Source organism: Ahaetulla prasina, chromosome 6 (assembly GCF_028640845.1).
Source record: "Ahaetulla prasina isolate Xishuangbanna chromosome 6, ASM2864084v1, whole genome shotgun sequence".
Taxonomy (NCBI): domain Eukaryota; kingdom Metazoa; phylum Chordata; class Lepidosauria; order Squamata; family Colubridae; genus Ahaetulla; species Ahaetulla prasina.
This window is the reverse complement of record NC_080544.1, coordinates 52,385,685-52,401,855: the sequence shown is the minus strand read 5'-3', so window position 1 is coordinate 52,401,855 and position 16,171 is coordinate 52,385,685. Positions and strand designations below refer to the sequence as shown.

Here is a 16,171-nt window from a genome sequence, read left to right as displayed (position 1 = left end):
AATCAGATTTGTATTGTTTTACCAGTTATTTAAATGCATTTCAAGTTCCTATTGTTAATCCAGCTTGTTTGTTTCCCCATTGGTCAAATTAAGAAGATCCTTATGAAAGATGTCAATATTAGCAACATAGGTGTTCAACTACAAAAGCTCTATGGTGGCTTTTCCCAAATGGGATAATCTAAATGCTTTAAATTTCAGCTTCATTATTCCTGATGGAATACAATTGTACAAATGGAAATACAAAACAGTAAAGAGACCCTGTCACTCTTAATGAATACTAGACACTAGTTGTCTGACAGAACTAGCTAACATTGTCTAACAGATACTCAGAATCCATACTTATTATAATTCACAAAGTTCTTGGGAGATATTGTTGAACTCTTAATCATAAATGTATATTATATACAAATGTATAGATGCCCACATGGGTTGTGCACCTTTCTGAAGTATTTTGATAGAAATGTTTCAGAACTTGAACAAACATAGTAACTTTCTACTATTACTTAAAACGTAAGCTATTTTTCAAGCTTTCTCCATAAACTCCACGCAAAGTGGCATTCAAGTCTCAACATACCTCACTAATATTTGCGGCATTTATTCTGGCTTGTATGAATAGAGGCTCATCTTTGCTGATGGTGTAGTTGTGAAGAAAATCCTCTTTTGCTGACTTGTATGCAATCTGTTCACAAAAGCAGACCAAATCATTACATCCAGAGGCATAAGGCACAACAAGAAATGTTTAAGCTGTTACAAATATATCAACATGCCTTCTGCTAGATCCAACCTTTAGCCCTGTAGCATTGACATTAGCTGACAGGCTACAGTATTTCAGGTAGACAGAACAGACTTTTTCATACCCTAGTATGAAATGTTGGATAATGAACAGGAGATTTTCCATACATTTTACTATAAATTTATACATCAGTCCCCTATACAGTAGGAAGGGGCGGAGAGGAGAGGAGAGGAGAGGAGAGGAGAGGAGAAGAGGGGAGGGGAAGGAAAGGAAAGGAAAGGAAAGGAAAGGAAAGGAAAGGAAAGGAAAGGAAAGGAAAGGAAAGGAAAGGAAAGGAAAGGAAAGGAAAGGAAAGGAAAGGGGAAAAAAAATCACAGGACATAAAGTGGTATATAGTTCAGATTGCAATTCTCTTAAAAAGCCAATGATGGAACTGTTGTTAGTTGCGAAGTCGTGTCCGACCCATCACGACCCCATGGACAATGTTCCTCCAGGCCTTCCTGTCCTCTACCATCCTCTGGAGTCCATTTAAACTCATGTCTATTGCTTCAGTGACTCCATCCAGTCACCTCATTCTCTGTCATCCCCTTCTTCTTTTGCCCTCAATCTTTCCCAGCATTAGTCTCTTCTCCAGTGAGTCCTTCCTTCTCATTAGGTGGCCAAAGTATTTCAGTTTCATCTTCAGGATCTGGCCTTCTAAAGAGCAGTCAGGGTTGATCTCCTCTAGGACTGACTTGTTTGTTCACCTTGCAGTCCAAGGGACTCACAGGAGTCTTCTTCAGCACCAGAGTTCAAAGGCCTCAATTCTTTGGCGCTCAGCCTTTCTTATGGTCCAATCTTCACAGCATACATTGCAACTGGGAAAACTATAGCCTTGACTATACGCACTTTTGTTGGCAGGGTGGTGTCTCTGCTTTTTAGATTTAGATTTAGATAGCCTAGATTTGCCATAGCTTTCCTCCCCAGGAGCAAGCGTCTTTTAATTTCTTGGCTGTAGTCCCCATCTGCGGTGATCTTGGAGCCCAGGAAAATAAAATCTGTCACTACCTCCATTTCTTCCCCATCTATCTGCCAGGAATTGAGAAGGCCAGATGCCATGATTTTAGTTTTCTTAATGTTGAGTTTCAAGCCAACTTTTGCACTCTCCTCCTTCACCCGCATCAAGAGGCTCTTTAGTTCCTCTTCGCTTTCTGCTATTAGAGTGGTATCATCTGCATATCTGAGGTTGTTGATATTTCTCCCAGCAATCTTAATTCCAATTTTTGATTCATCTAGCCCCGCCTTTCTCATGATGTGCTCTGCATATAAGTTAAATAGACAGGGTGATAGTATACAGCCTTGCTGGACTCCTTTCCCTATTTTGAACCAATCAGTGGTTCCGTGTCCAGTTCTCACTGTGGCTTCTTGACCCGCAGACAGGTTTCTCAAGAGACAAATGAGATGGTCTGGTACTCCCATCTCATTAAGAACTTGCCACAATTTGTTGTGATCCACACAATCAAAGGCTTTAACATAGTCAATGAATCAGAAGTAGATGTTTTTCTGGAACTCCCTAGCTTTCTCCATGATCCAGCGTATGTTGGCAATTTGATCTCTAGTTCCTCTGCTTCTATGAAATCTTGCCTGTACTTCTGGTAGTTCTTACTCCACATACTGCTGGAGCCTAGCTTGTAGGATTTTAAGCGTAACCTTACTAGCATGTGAAATGAGTGCAATGGTGCAACAGTTTGAACATTCTTTGGCACTGCCTTTCTTTGGAATTGGAATGTAAACTGACCTTTTCCAATCCTGTGGCCATTGTTGAGTTTTCCAAATTTGCTGGCAAATTGGGTGTAGCACTTTTACTGTGTCGTCTTTTCAGATTTTGAATAGCTCAGCTGGAATACTGTCTCTTCCACTAGCTTTGTTGTTGCTCAGATTTCCTAAGGCCCATTTGACTTCACATTCTAGGATGTCTGGCTCAAGGTCAGTGAACACACCATCGTGGTTATCAGGGATGTAAAGCTCATTCTTGTATAGTTCTTCTGTGTAATTTTGCTACCTCTTCTTAATCTCTTCTGCCTCTGTTAGGTCCCTGCCATTCTGGTCCTTTATCATGCCCATCTTTTTATGAAAACGTTCCCTTCATATCTCCAATTTTCTTGAAGAGATCTCTGGTCCTCCCTGTTCTATTGTTTTCTTCTATTTCTTTGCATCGTTCATTTAAGAATGCATTCTTATCTCTTCTAGCTATTCTCTGGAATTCTGCATTTAACTGGGTGTATCTTTCTCTTTCTCCCTTGCCTTTCGCTTCTCTTCTGTCCTCAGTTATTTGCAAAGCTTTCTCAGACAGCCATTTTGCTTTCTTGCATTTCTTTTTCTTTGGAATGGTTTTAGTTGCCACCTCTTGTACAATGTTGCGAGCCTCTGTCCATAGTTCTTCAGGCACTCTGTCTATCAGATCTAATTCCTTAAATCTATTTGTCACCTCTACTGTATATTCATCAGGGATATGATTTAGTTCATACCTGAGTGGCCTGGTGCTTTTCCCTACTTTCTTCAGTTTAAGCCTAAATTTTGCAAGAAGAAGCTCATGATCTGAGCCACAGTCAGCTCCTGGTCTTGTTTTTACTGACTGTATAGAGCTTTTTCATCTTTGGCTGTAGAGCACATAGTTAATCTGATTTCTGTGTTGACCATCTGGTGATGTCCATGTGTAGAGTCGTCGCGTAGGTTGTAGGAAAAGAGTGTTTGCTATGCCCATTCCTGTTGACTAGCATTTATAAAGAAGTCATAAATTCATGAAGAAGTCATAATGATTCGTGAATATGCTTTGTTTCTCCAAATTCTAGTTTGTAAAGCATTGGGTTTGTCAATAACATCATTATGATAACAATTTGTGTTATCATAATTGATAACACAAATTGCACATTGTAATGCAGTAGAAGCAAATTCCTTATGTGTCCAATCACACTTGGCCAATAAAAAATTATATTCATTCTATTCTATTCTATAGGAGAGTAAAACTACTTCTTATTCACAGTGTGAAAAATTGGTTTGCAGCTGATGCTAGCTTCTGCATATTATATTGCATCAGAATGGGCTACTTTCCCCTAATATGCTAATACAAAGTAGTATGATATCTATTTTCTAAATTATGGAAAGATTTCAGAATAATAAAAATAGTATCCCAGAGCACTTCAGCTTCTTCATTTTCTATTTCTTCGCCTATTTTGCCTGCAAGCAAGAACTGGTAAGACTAAAAAATAGATAAAGTAATAGAAAATGAAGAAACTAAGTCTCTGGCACTTTAGAATTCAACAGACAAGTACCTGCCACATAGCATCTCAGATTTAACAATTGTTCTTAAGAAAAAGAAAATAAGGCTGGATAGTGGACACCGCAGTCCCTGGAGACAGCAGAATAAAAGAAAAAGAACTGGAAAAAAAATCACAAAATACAAAGACCTATAAATAGAAGTATAAGATAGCAGCAAAGATATTACCAATAATAATAAATGCCTTGGGTGCAACTAGAGCACCCCTTGAACAGTATTAGCATTGACAAAATCAACATCAGTCAATTGCAAAAGGCAGCTTTACTTGGAACACATTACATCTTGCGATGATACCTTTAACACCATTAAACACCATCTGCCATCCCATGTGCTGGGGAAGGTCTCAGTAGGCAGATAAAAATGCCAAATCCAGTCTAAACCTCTTGCTAACTATGCAACCAATGATAGTTTATGAAACTTGCAATCTAGACAAAGGGCCATCTGGGAGGTACGTGCTGCCTCCGGAAACTCCAGTCGGACCTTCGCGAGGCAGAGGAACAGGGGAAGCTCCATGCGCATGCACAGAGCTGCCAGAAGGCAAGAACAGTTAAAACAAAAGGGATGACTCAGGAGTCACTGGAGATGATTGGCCCCTCCCATAAGACTTAAAAGAGGAGCAAAGGCACATGGGACTTTGCAGGAAGCAACGTTAATTCTGTTCAGTTTAAAGTCTGAAGCTCTGTTTGATTCTGGACTCTGTGTGGCTTTGTCTTTAGCAGCATGTCAAGGGAGATAAAGGTGGGTGATTATCAGCTTTATCCTGAAGGACTCTTTACAACTATGAACAGAATGAACAGAAATCACAGCTGTTGCAATAAAAGAGGTTTTTGGGACTACTTGTGTGTTTTACTGAGTCAGGAAGCCTAGGTCAGAACACCTTTCTAAGTGGTTTACAGAGTCAGCATATTGCCCCCAACAATCTGAGTCCTCATTTTACCAATCCCGGAAGGATGGAAGGCTGAGTCAACTTTGAGCCGGGTGACATTCTAACTGCCAAATTGCAGGCAGCCAGCAACCGGCAGTCAGCAAAAATAGCCTGCAGTACTGCATTCTAACCATTGTGCCACCACCGCTCTTACAGTACGACAGATGAACTACATATGAACCAATGTATGAAATAGAAAACGTTCACTGCTGAATCTTCCTATTTTTCAGTGCTGGTATTTGTAAAGACTTAGTTTTCTGGGAAGGTTCTGTTGGGAAAGATGGAAGGAAAGAAAAGAGGAGCAGCAGGAGCAAGGTGGATGGACTCAGTTTACAATGGCAATGGGTGCATTGTCAGAAGAAGGACCAGGTTAGGGTTAGATTGTCATGGAGAAAAACTATTGATGTCAATAAGAGTTAACACTGCCTTGGTGACACATAGTCAATCAACCAATCAACCAATTATCAATCAATTTGTCCTCATGAATTTTTTTTTGTTTTTAATAATAACAAATCAATACAGAAAGAAGATGAAAGACTGACTCACATCACTCTGCAGTTCCTGGCTTTTCTTCGCATGTTGGATCTGGGTACTGTCTGCAACACTTGTGAATTTTAGAGCATCAGCCCTCTGTCGATACTTTTTCTAATTAAAATATATTTTAAGATTATTCAGACATTGTCACCACTTTTGTTCAACTTTAAAACTGATCAGGTATACCTTCCATTCATTTCCAGTCTAGGTCCCAATAGCACTTCAAGGTTTTTTTTAAAAAAAAATATTGCTGTCAACTTGGAAGTTAAAGCTAGCTCCGTTGATGAAATGTATGGTGAACAGTAAAAAGGTAAAGGTTCCCCTCGCACATATGTGCTAGTTGTTCCCGACTCTAGGAGGAGGTGCTCATCTCCATTTCAAAGCCAAAAAGCCAGCGTTGTCCAAAGACATCTCCATGGTCATGTGGCCAGCATGACTAAATGCTGAAGGTGCACAGAACGCTATTACCTTCCCACCAAAGGTAGTCCCTATTTTTTCTACTTGTCTACAAGCTCAATGTCTTAGTCCCTGAGCCACTGCGCCCCTTAACAGTATTCATGCATTTTTACGTGCTTTTGAACTGCTAGGTTTACAGAAGCTGGGGCAAGTAACGGGAGCTCACCCCGTTACGCAGCACTAGGAATTCAAACTGCTGAACTGCCAACTTTTCAATCAACAAGCTCAATGTCTCAGCCCCTGAGCCACCGCGCCCCTTAACAGTATTCATGCATTTTCCAGGGTTTTGTTTGGTAGTTTTAAATAATGGAGTTTCATTAATTTAAAGATTAAGGAGGCTTATCTAAGGCCCAGCTTTGACTATTTGACTAAATGTTCAATAGAACATTTCCTGTCCATTCTTTCTACAGCAGTGTCTAGAGAAAAGTAAGCCAACAAATGGCTACATTCATTCTGGGTGAAACAGAGTGAGGGATCAAGATATTGGTCCCTTTGTTAAACAGTGTCTTGATGAAAATTAAGAAACATGCCTTTTCCATTGCAACACCTGTCCTCGTGAATGCTCTCATCTCCCATATACAATCATCAACAACCCTTAGAAGCCTTAAAGAGATATTTTAAAAATGATCCTTTCCTAACTGTTATTCTGGTATTCCTAACCAGAATAGGTAATCTCACTAGGAGAGGTATAATGTAGTACAATAGTAAAATTGTGGCTTCCAAATCACCTTTTATTTATGGCAATAGCAATCACACATATACTGCTTCATAGTGCTTCACAGACCTCTCTAAGTGGTTTACAGGTCAGGGTATTGACCCCAATAATCTGGGTCCTTAGAAGGATGGAAGGCAGAGTCAACCATGAGCCAGTCATAATTGAACTCCTGGCAGTGGAATGCAGAGTTAGCCTGCAATATTGTATTCTAATCATTCCGCCACTACGGCTCTTTGTAGTTGTGATATTAATTGTAATCACATCCTTCATTATTTTTTTGAAATAACTTTGATTGAAATAATATAACTTGAAAAAGACTATTTAAAAACGTAAACACGTATACTATCTCACTCCAATTTCTCAATCAAGTACAATACACACTACTGTGGATATGGATTTAAGATTTATGGTATTTTAATCTCATAACTATAATGATGCACTGAGATGACACTGCAAACCCACCTATTTGTATCTTTATGATATACACATATATGGAGAGTAAAGATGGTTTGAGAAGACAAATGATAAAAACAGGAAACCTCCGCTACTTCTATAAGTCCATCATGATGTTCCTTGCAGATAAGAAAAGGATGCAGCTTATATTGCAAATAGAACAGTAGGTTCAATATTTTAACAAAATGCTAAATTCTGGCAAATCTCTCCGTTTGCAGAAAATTTGTTGCTATTAATATAGCTCAACTGATGGTTTGACAGTCAGTCAATCATGTGTTCAAAAAGCCATAACACAGTGGGTCATGCCATCAGCACACTTACAAGGCCTTTACTTTCTATAAAGCTTCAGTATAATATTTGAGTAAAATCAGTAAACTGACCTCACTGATGAGTTCTCCTGCTTTTTTGGCTTGTTCAATATTGATACTTTGGTCCGCTATCCAGCCAACTCCCTTCATCCATTGAAGGTCGGTTTTGTACTGAAGCTAAAGGAAAGGGAAATCCACAAGTTTTAAGTAGACTGGTATTATTAAAATATATTAAATTGGCCAGTTATGTGTAACAAGAGTAATCAGGAGACTTCTAGTCCTCCCTTAGACATGAAAGCCATTTGGACATCCCTTAGACATGAAAGCCATTTCTCTCAGCTCAGACAAGGTTGCTATCATGGGGAAATTAAGAGACAAGAACATTATGTATGCCATCCTGGGATGTACAAAATAAAGGCAGGATATAAATCTAATAATAGATGCAGATAAAGATGTAAGTTATAACAGCAATATAAATTTATAAAGTTTTATATAGAACTTTATAAATATATAAAACTGTACATTATAAAACTCTTTGTACTACTGTTGATACTACTAGAGTTCAGTTCAACAAAATATTCTTCTATTAGAATAAATATACTAATTTAATAAAAATTAAATCAAATTAAATACATTTTTATGTTTACAGTGCATATATAATTCCATGTGGATTGGTCTGCAGTCTTAACATGTAGTCTGTAAATGAAAATAGCCAGGCTGTACCATCTGAACTGTAAAACTGAATGACCAACTGATGGCAGACAAATAATTAGATTTCTCAATTTACTGATAATCTGGATTTTTGCAGCCCAGATTTAATAGACCAAATAATAACCAATAGATTCTAATCACATAATTTTTCTTATAAGCCTTTTTAAAATAATAAATGAAATGTGTTTTAGCCTACCTCACTTTGTAGCCCATAGGCCTTTTTGGCCCACTGTGTCTTTAGATCTTCTGGAACTGCTGTATATTCATGTATTTTCTTCCTATAGTCAACATCACTAGCCAGAGCTTGGGCTTTCTTTGCATGTTTCAGATTTATCATATCCAGTGGTAAATGGAAATGTGCTTTATTCTTCTCAAAATCTTTTTTATATGCAATCTGCAGTAATATCAACATATTGCATTACCAAAAATTTAAACAGATTGATGAAACACCAATCTTGAATTAGCTGATAAAAAACAACAACAACTTTCAGTTCCTTCAAATCTCTGCCCAATCTTACTTATCTGATTAAGAGTTGAAAGACTAAATTTCTGTTCCAGCTTTCTTTGTTAGCATTATGAAATTTTCTTTACATTATATAGTAAAATGTAAAATTTTTACTAACACTTAACTGAATTCTTTTCAAATAATTATGTTGGTTACCGCATTTGAAATAATAACTTTGGCTGCAAAAGTTAGGTAAATGTTGGTTTTCATTTGCAAAAACTTTAAGCTGCATATCAAATGTGGCTCAATGTGCCAGAAGCATGCCATACTTTTTCTTGGGGCTGTGCTATGACCCCATTTCTTCTAGGGATCAAGCGAAGACCAAAGAATCAGTACCTGAAGATACCTTCAAAAATCAGCATTCTGATTAAGTCCCCATGCCTTTATTTATAAGGAAATAAAATGAAAGGTTTTCTCAAATTTCAACCTTTGAGAGAAAAAGAATGAACATTTTCTTCTGCTTAGGAAAAGGAAAAGATTATCTTCCTTTCTTTTGAGTAGATGGATAACACCAAGTGGTAGTTCAGGATTTCTCCATTGCAAAGCTACATCACTTGACATAATTCAGTATGTTGAAGAAGAGGAATATCCAGCCTCTGAATGTGTTTGAGTTCCCGCTTCTGCATATTTCAACCAAATAAACACACAATCTCATGCAGATTTAGATTGGCATAAATTCAATGATTTCAATGTATCTTATACTACAATAATATCTTTAATAACTTATTTTGAACCAAAGTTTCAATGCAAATTTCTTTGAACTAAGATCTGAAACTCTGGCAATAAGTTATATTATCAGTTATAATATAAGGAGATCTTATTTCTTTCCAAACCAAAAATATTGCAAATCTGCATTTATAATAATTATGAAGAGTTTGAATTATCCATTTTGCCAACCCTGCTTAGCGTTAAACATGATTGACATATCTAATGACAGAAGAGAGGTATTGCTAGTCAGTGAAAGGAAATTACAAGGGAATACGAAATGGATCATGTGAGCCCGATTCCTAATGTAATAAATATGAGTTGATCATTAATACTATTTGGTCTCCAATCTCTACAGGGTTTAAGCTTTTAACCCCTATTGTTTTGCTTAATAAAGAAATCTAATAAGAAATACTGATTTTTTTTTACTGTAACCAGTGGGTTCTGTAAATCCTAAAGAAATAATAAAAGTGGACATGAAAGGACATTTACCTCACTATTTATTTTGGCTACTTGCATAGAGTGCAGAAGTCTTGAATCTTTTGTTGACAAAGCTTTTCCTTTCATTTTCTCATAGTCTTCTTTGTATTTAATCTTTATAGAGAAAATAAGTAATAATTATAGAATCATACACTGTGACCCCTAGATATAAACTTCCTAGCATTTCAAAGGCTGAATAATGTACAAAGTAATTATCTAATACTGTGATTTTTTCCCCTTAAAAACTCTTTGCACAATGAGTTCTTTACTTACCTGAATTCTTACCTGAAAAGAGGAAAGGCAACTATTTAAAAAAATATCTTCTAGTTTTTAGCTCAGAAGTTTACATTTTGCTTTCTAAGGTACTTTCTAACTGTACATTTCTAACTTTCTAACTGGGCAACAATTTTATGACAAGAGTTACAAAACCCAAAATATATACCTGGGGCTGTGAACATTTACACTTAAATTCAGTCTTTTTTTAACTAAATCTAAGTAACTAATAAAGGGGATGTGGTGGCTCAGGGGCTAGGACGTTGAGTTTGTTGATCGAAAGGTCGGCAGCTCAGTGGTTCGAAACCCTAGTGCTGCCGTGTAACGGGATGAGCTCCCGTTACTTGTCCCAGCTTCTGCCAACCTAGCAGTTTAGAAAGCATGTAAAAATGCAAGTAGAAAAAATAGGAACCACCTTGGTGGGAAGGTAACAGTGTTCCGTGCGCCTTTGGCGTTGAGTCATGCCGGCCACATGACCACGGAGACGTCTTCGGACAGCGCTGGCTCTTCGGTTTTGAAACGGAGATGAGCACCGCCCCCTAGAGTCGGCAACGACTAGCACGTATGTGCGAGGGGAACCTTAACCTTTACCTTTAAGTAACTAATAAATGTTGCCTGAAATACTTTGAAATGAATTAAACATATGTTTTGGTCCATGTCTATATTTATCTGCGTGCATGCTTAATTTCAAGCCCTGAAAATTAATTTTCAAAGTTTCATTCAGAAAGTGTCTAGAAAGCAAAGATTATTCTATCCTAGTTTTATGCCATATTATTTTCCAAAACAAATCATATTCCTGAATTTCTAAAACAAGTTGTTTTCATTTATATAAACTATGCTGATTTTTACTATGAATAAATCCTTCAAAGATATAGAAAACATATAGAGCCTACTTCACTGGCAAGATCTCCTGAAACTTTGGCTGCAAGCAAAGACTTGGAATCTAATTTCATTTCAAAGTTGCGGCCCCTGCTTTTCTGCCAGTCTTCTTTGTATTTAATCTAGGAAGAAAATATAGTTATATATTACCAATAAAAATAAGCCATACATATAGAAACATAGCGAACCAGGTGGTGGTTGACTTATGACCATTTGTTCAATGATAATTAACAATGGCCTCCCCATCTTCAAAATTACAACCATTCTACCACCTCTGCAGTCATGAAATCACAATTTTGGTGCTTGCAACTGACTCATACTTACGATGGTTGCAGCATCTTGCAGTCATGTGATCGTGATTTGCAACATTTCCAGCTGGCTTTCAACAAGCAAAATCAATTGGGGAAGCCAGATTCACTTAATGACCAAGGTTATTCCTTTAACAACTACCATAAAAATTATTATAAAATAAAGTCCCATCACGTGATAGCTCACTTAATGACTGCATTGCTTAAAAACTGAAATTCTGATTCCCATTTTGTTCTTAAGTCGATGACTGCTTGTATGCATAGGGACATATATCCTGTTTCAGGCTATATTTACAACCATATCTATGTATTATTCAGAACCACTTGGATGCAGATGAGCTTGGTTCTTCTCAAAAATGCTCTTTCAGACAAGGTTCATTTAAGCAAGTGAAACCCAAGGGTGAGAAGAGTGTCCGAAAGGAATCTTATTTCATATTTTAGGTTGAGGGCTAAATTCACAAAACTTCTCTCTTCCTTACAATTCATGGAACCATGATAAAGACAATTTAGTTTTCCTTTCTCCCACTGGTCATGATCATGGTAGCTAAGAGCAAGAAACCGTGAGGATTTTCCCTTCCTGAAACTCCTAGCCAGCAGTTGTTAGCTGGAGTGTTGAATGGAATGGGAAAAACTTAATCTCCCTTTCTCTCATGTGTTGAACCCTGCCAATATTTCTTTAGATAAGCAGAACATTGTTTCTTCCTTCCACCACCAGCAGAAAACAGAACTTTGCTTCCCAGCTTCCTGCTAATAAATGCTCAGACTTTACTATCTAAACTAATCTGTGCCTGTGCTTACTCAGAAGCAATTCTTACAAGGTTCAATTGGCAGACTCTACAGATAAATCGCTATAGGTGTGGGCAATCTAGAACATTTTCAAGGCTCCTTGCCATGGCTGATTGGCTGAAGCAAAATAGTTTAAAGCTAAAAACAAAACCCTCCTGTCTCTCCTTTTCTTTTTCTTTAATGCCTTCCTTTTCTCTCTTTCATGCAGCAGAAAGTTGTTGAATGTTTGAAGTGCTGTCTTGCATTCACTTAAACCAATATCTACAATGGAAAAAGGAAAAGTCTTACCTCACTGTATAATTCTGCATTGGCTTTTGCCTTCACTAGCTCTGGTACATCTTGAGGCAAAGTATAATGTGATTTGTTTTTCTGATAGTTGGCTCGATAATTCAGCTGGCAAAAGTCAAAAACATGTTTTTAAAGATTTGTAATTAATCAAGATCATAATACTATTGTGAAGCTATGCTACATCTCAAAAAAGGGTGTAAAATCTTCATGTTACCCTTTTCAACTTGTCATTGAAAAATATGAATGCAAAATAAAATATAAATTATAATGGCTAGTATTTTGTTAGCATATTAATAAACAAAGAATAAATAGAAGATATTCTCAAAGAATATATTCTCAGAAGGATCTTCTCAGAAGGAAGAAAGGGTCTGAATGATTAAAAACTATACTGTATAATATTCGGGAAATTTGGTTAGTAAATAGTCATTTAATTTTCATTGAAATTCTGCGATTCATTTTTAAGTTGTTCTACTTTTATTAACATATTAGATTTTACATAAATTAATCATTGATGTCATAACTAAAATGGTCATCTTCTATCTGTATCAATTCCTGTGACAGTTAAGATATGATTGCCTTCCATTTTCATCATCCTAGAAAAATCTCCAGAAGGGAGTGAATAATTATTTCAGTCTAGCCTGTTTTGCTTCATGAAAGCACTTAATTACTCAGTAGGAAGACATATAAGTTTAGTTTCTATTTGTACAGATATGTTACAGATATCATCTCATATAAAATAACTTCTCAACTTCAATATTCTAATCTCATAAAAATTGTGTAATGTATAAAAACTGAATCCTTTATGAACAAAAGTAAATATTACAAAAATAAATATCTGGTAGACATGACTAATTAACATCTAACTATTGCATGTTTCTCTGAAGTATTTGTGTCACTGAACAGTCTATGGTTTTTCAGTTATGATATTGTAATAGCTCTGAAGATTTATATACCATTCCATAGAACTTTATAGCGCTCTCTGAGTAGTTTACAAATGACAGCATATTGCCCCCAACAATCTGGGTCCTCATTTTACTGACCTCAGAAGGATGGAATACTGAATCAACCTTGAGCCGGTCAGGATCAACTCCTGGCTGTTGCCAGAATTGGCCTGCAATACTACATTCTAATCACCATGCCGCCAGATCTCCTGGATTATAGCATCCTGGTTTTATTTTGATTATGTGTGTCGAACAAGCCACAGAGACCTGTTTCATACCCCTCATCAAACCAAAATATGCTTTGAGTCCTATCCACTGCTATTGTCTCTTTTAGCCCAAATTACACAATGGCCCAGAAGGAGACACTGAATCTGCCAATCCTTCTTATTCTTGTTAGAAATTAGATGAAAAGTCATTCAATGGCCAAAGGGAGCTGGCAAAAGTACCCATCTATCAGGGCTGTGTGTTCAAATAGACTGTGTTGCCCTTGATAAATTTTGTATTATTTTTTCCAGAAATAAATATCTGTTTGTTAAACAGTTATTTAACACAACAAACACAACAAAGTTGCTGTGTTTTGGGATAACTATTTGAAAATCATAATAGAACTTACATCGCTAAGTTGCTGGGCATTGATTTTTGCTTGAAGGATCTGAGGCGTGCACGTAACAGAGCTATATTTCAATTTATCTATATTTTGCCTGTAGTTTACCTAAAATTAAAACAAATAAACATTCAGATTATACAAACTTTCAAAATTACAAATGTTAATCTCATCCAAAAACATTCAGATCACAGTGCAGGGTACAATTAATATTTTTATCAGATCTTAATCATTATTCACCTCCCTGATTGATTGATTGATTGATTAATTACTTCTTTACTAAGCTACAAATTGTATGTCATTTAAAAATAGTTCATTTAGAGACTTTTTAAAAATGAAATGGGATTTATATTTAAACTATGTCATCCATAAAACATCTAAAACTCTTAACATGATATAGGTAATCCGCATCCAATGCATTCTTTTTAATTTGATAAACCATTCTTGCATCAGCAGATAACCTAAAAATCCAGTGAAATTCCAAATATGTTTATTTATGGGCTCTGATTTCTGGGAGAAAAAATAAGAATATGGCTCTAAGTGTTGGAAGTCAACAGAATGACTTGATGAAAAGAAAAGCATGTGGCAGCTCAATAATATTTGAAAGTATGAAATTTAGTTATATAGAGTTTCAACAGATCTCATTTCAACCCTGAATATAAGGCTGTGTCTCTAAAATCCATATCTACACTGCTTAGATGTATAGGAATCTGTCTTTCTTGGACTAATTCATTCTACTGACTGTTGTTTGATTACTTAGGCAGCTTTATTCTACAGCTTAATAAAAATGTAAGCAAATGATAAGCAAAAATACCTTATCATCTGCGTATGTGTACTCCAGTTCAAACAGGTGTTCCAGAAAAGCAAGTTAACAGACTGAGTGCTAAAATCAAAACTTTAAGGATGTTTGAATCTTTACTATGATTTAAGGTGGAACCAGAGTCTTCTTTTTTATTTCCATTGATTCTTAAAGAATAAAAGCCATTATTTGAAATTTAAAATTATTAAAACCTTGGCACAGGTTTGACTCTCAACTTTTGGCATTCTAGGTTGAACTGATGAAGATATGAAAACGCTGGACTGCCACAACCAAATGCATTTCCAAAACTGGTTCTCTAGATTATTTCAAAGTACACTTTCCATATTCCTGATAATCATGGTTTCATATGGCCAGGGTAATACAAATTTCAATACAAGTATTTAGGAACCCAAGATCAGAAAGTCAGTCTATAGTTATTGAGAATCAAAATCTCATGTAAATCTCCAAAGTTTCAGAAGTCTATACAAACTCAGTTAGATGGGCCAATCATCAGATACAATAGAAGGCAGCTCCTTCAGTGCAACACAACTTCCTGCATTGCACTGTCTGGAAATATTTTAACAAAAATAAGGCATTGAGTGGCTATCTTTTTCTTCTGCTAGAAACATAATATGGAATTACTATTCAATTTACTATTATTTTATACTATTTTTAGCTAGCAACAAAATCCCAAAATCCCAAGTGAAAAGTACACTATTTAGAAAGCTAATGTAAACTCTTTGAATTAGGATGAATCCAAAATAACTGACAATAGATGTAGGCCTTTATGTCCTGAACTGAGCTACCCTTGTCACCTAAGCTATTTAACTGATATGTTTGCATAAGTCATTTTGTGTGCGTAGGAAAGCAGTTCTAGGCTGCCTACATTTCGAGAAACTATAGCAGTATGCAAGAAATCAGGAGAAAATTTTTAGTTCCTTCTCCAAAATGTAATTCCCAAGATTCCAAGCAAGATTTAGCAAACTTTAGAAACTAAAATGCTCTGAATCTACTAGCCAGGAAGGAGATTAGATTAGCTTTCATTAATTTCTGTTTGTGACCATTATGCTTAAAAACAAGAATAACTGATATTCTGCCGAGTTTCATTATAGAAGAATATATACAGAATATTATTACTCTGACTTACACTCTCCCTTTCTACTAAATTTGAGCACTTCAGTGGATAGCAATAAATAAATAATGTATAAGGTAAAAAAATTTTTTAAAAAAAGTTAATTAAAGGTAATAAAACTATCAATTAGCAATCAAAGCCTCTTAAGAGAGATATTTTCACTGGTTTTCTGAAGGATAAAAAAATTAGTGGTAAGGCAAAAGACCCTTTTCAGGATACCAAATAAGCATGTTCCTGACAGCAGGAGCGTCTTTAGAAAGGCTTTTCATGAAGATTTTCATTGATAGTCATAATCCTAATATGGGAGGAAAGGGGGGGGG

The 16,171-nt window shown here is 36.2% G+C and overlaps 1 protein-coding gene across 2 annotated transcripts in view; it reads right to left on the bottom strand.

The window, feature by feature from the left end:
• NRAP (nebulin related anchoring protein) overlaps window positions 1-16,171 on the bottom strand; it is a 70,962-nt gene that overhangs the window by 36,106 nt on the left and 18,685 nt on the right. For both annotated transcript variants that reach the window (XM_058187924.1, XM_058187925.1), the window contains 8 exons: window positions 13,930-14,028; window positions 12,376-12,480; window positions 11,008-11,115; window positions 9,854-9,955; window positions 8,348-8,545; window positions 7,513-7,617; window positions 5,521-5,619; window positions 575-679 (listed from right to left, as the gene is read on the bottom strand). In XM_058187924.1, coding sequence (XP_058043907.1) covers window positions 575-679; window positions 5,521-5,619; window positions 7,513-7,617; window positions 8,348-8,545; window positions 9,854-9,955; window positions 11,008-11,115; window positions 12,376-12,480; window positions 13,930-14,028 — 921 coding nt within the window. The remainder of the gene's footprint in view (window positions 1-574; window positions 680-5,520; window positions 5,620-7,512; window positions 7,618-8,347; window positions 8,546-9,853; window positions 9,956-11,007; window positions 11,116-12,375; window positions 12,481-13,929; window positions 14,029-16,171) is intronic.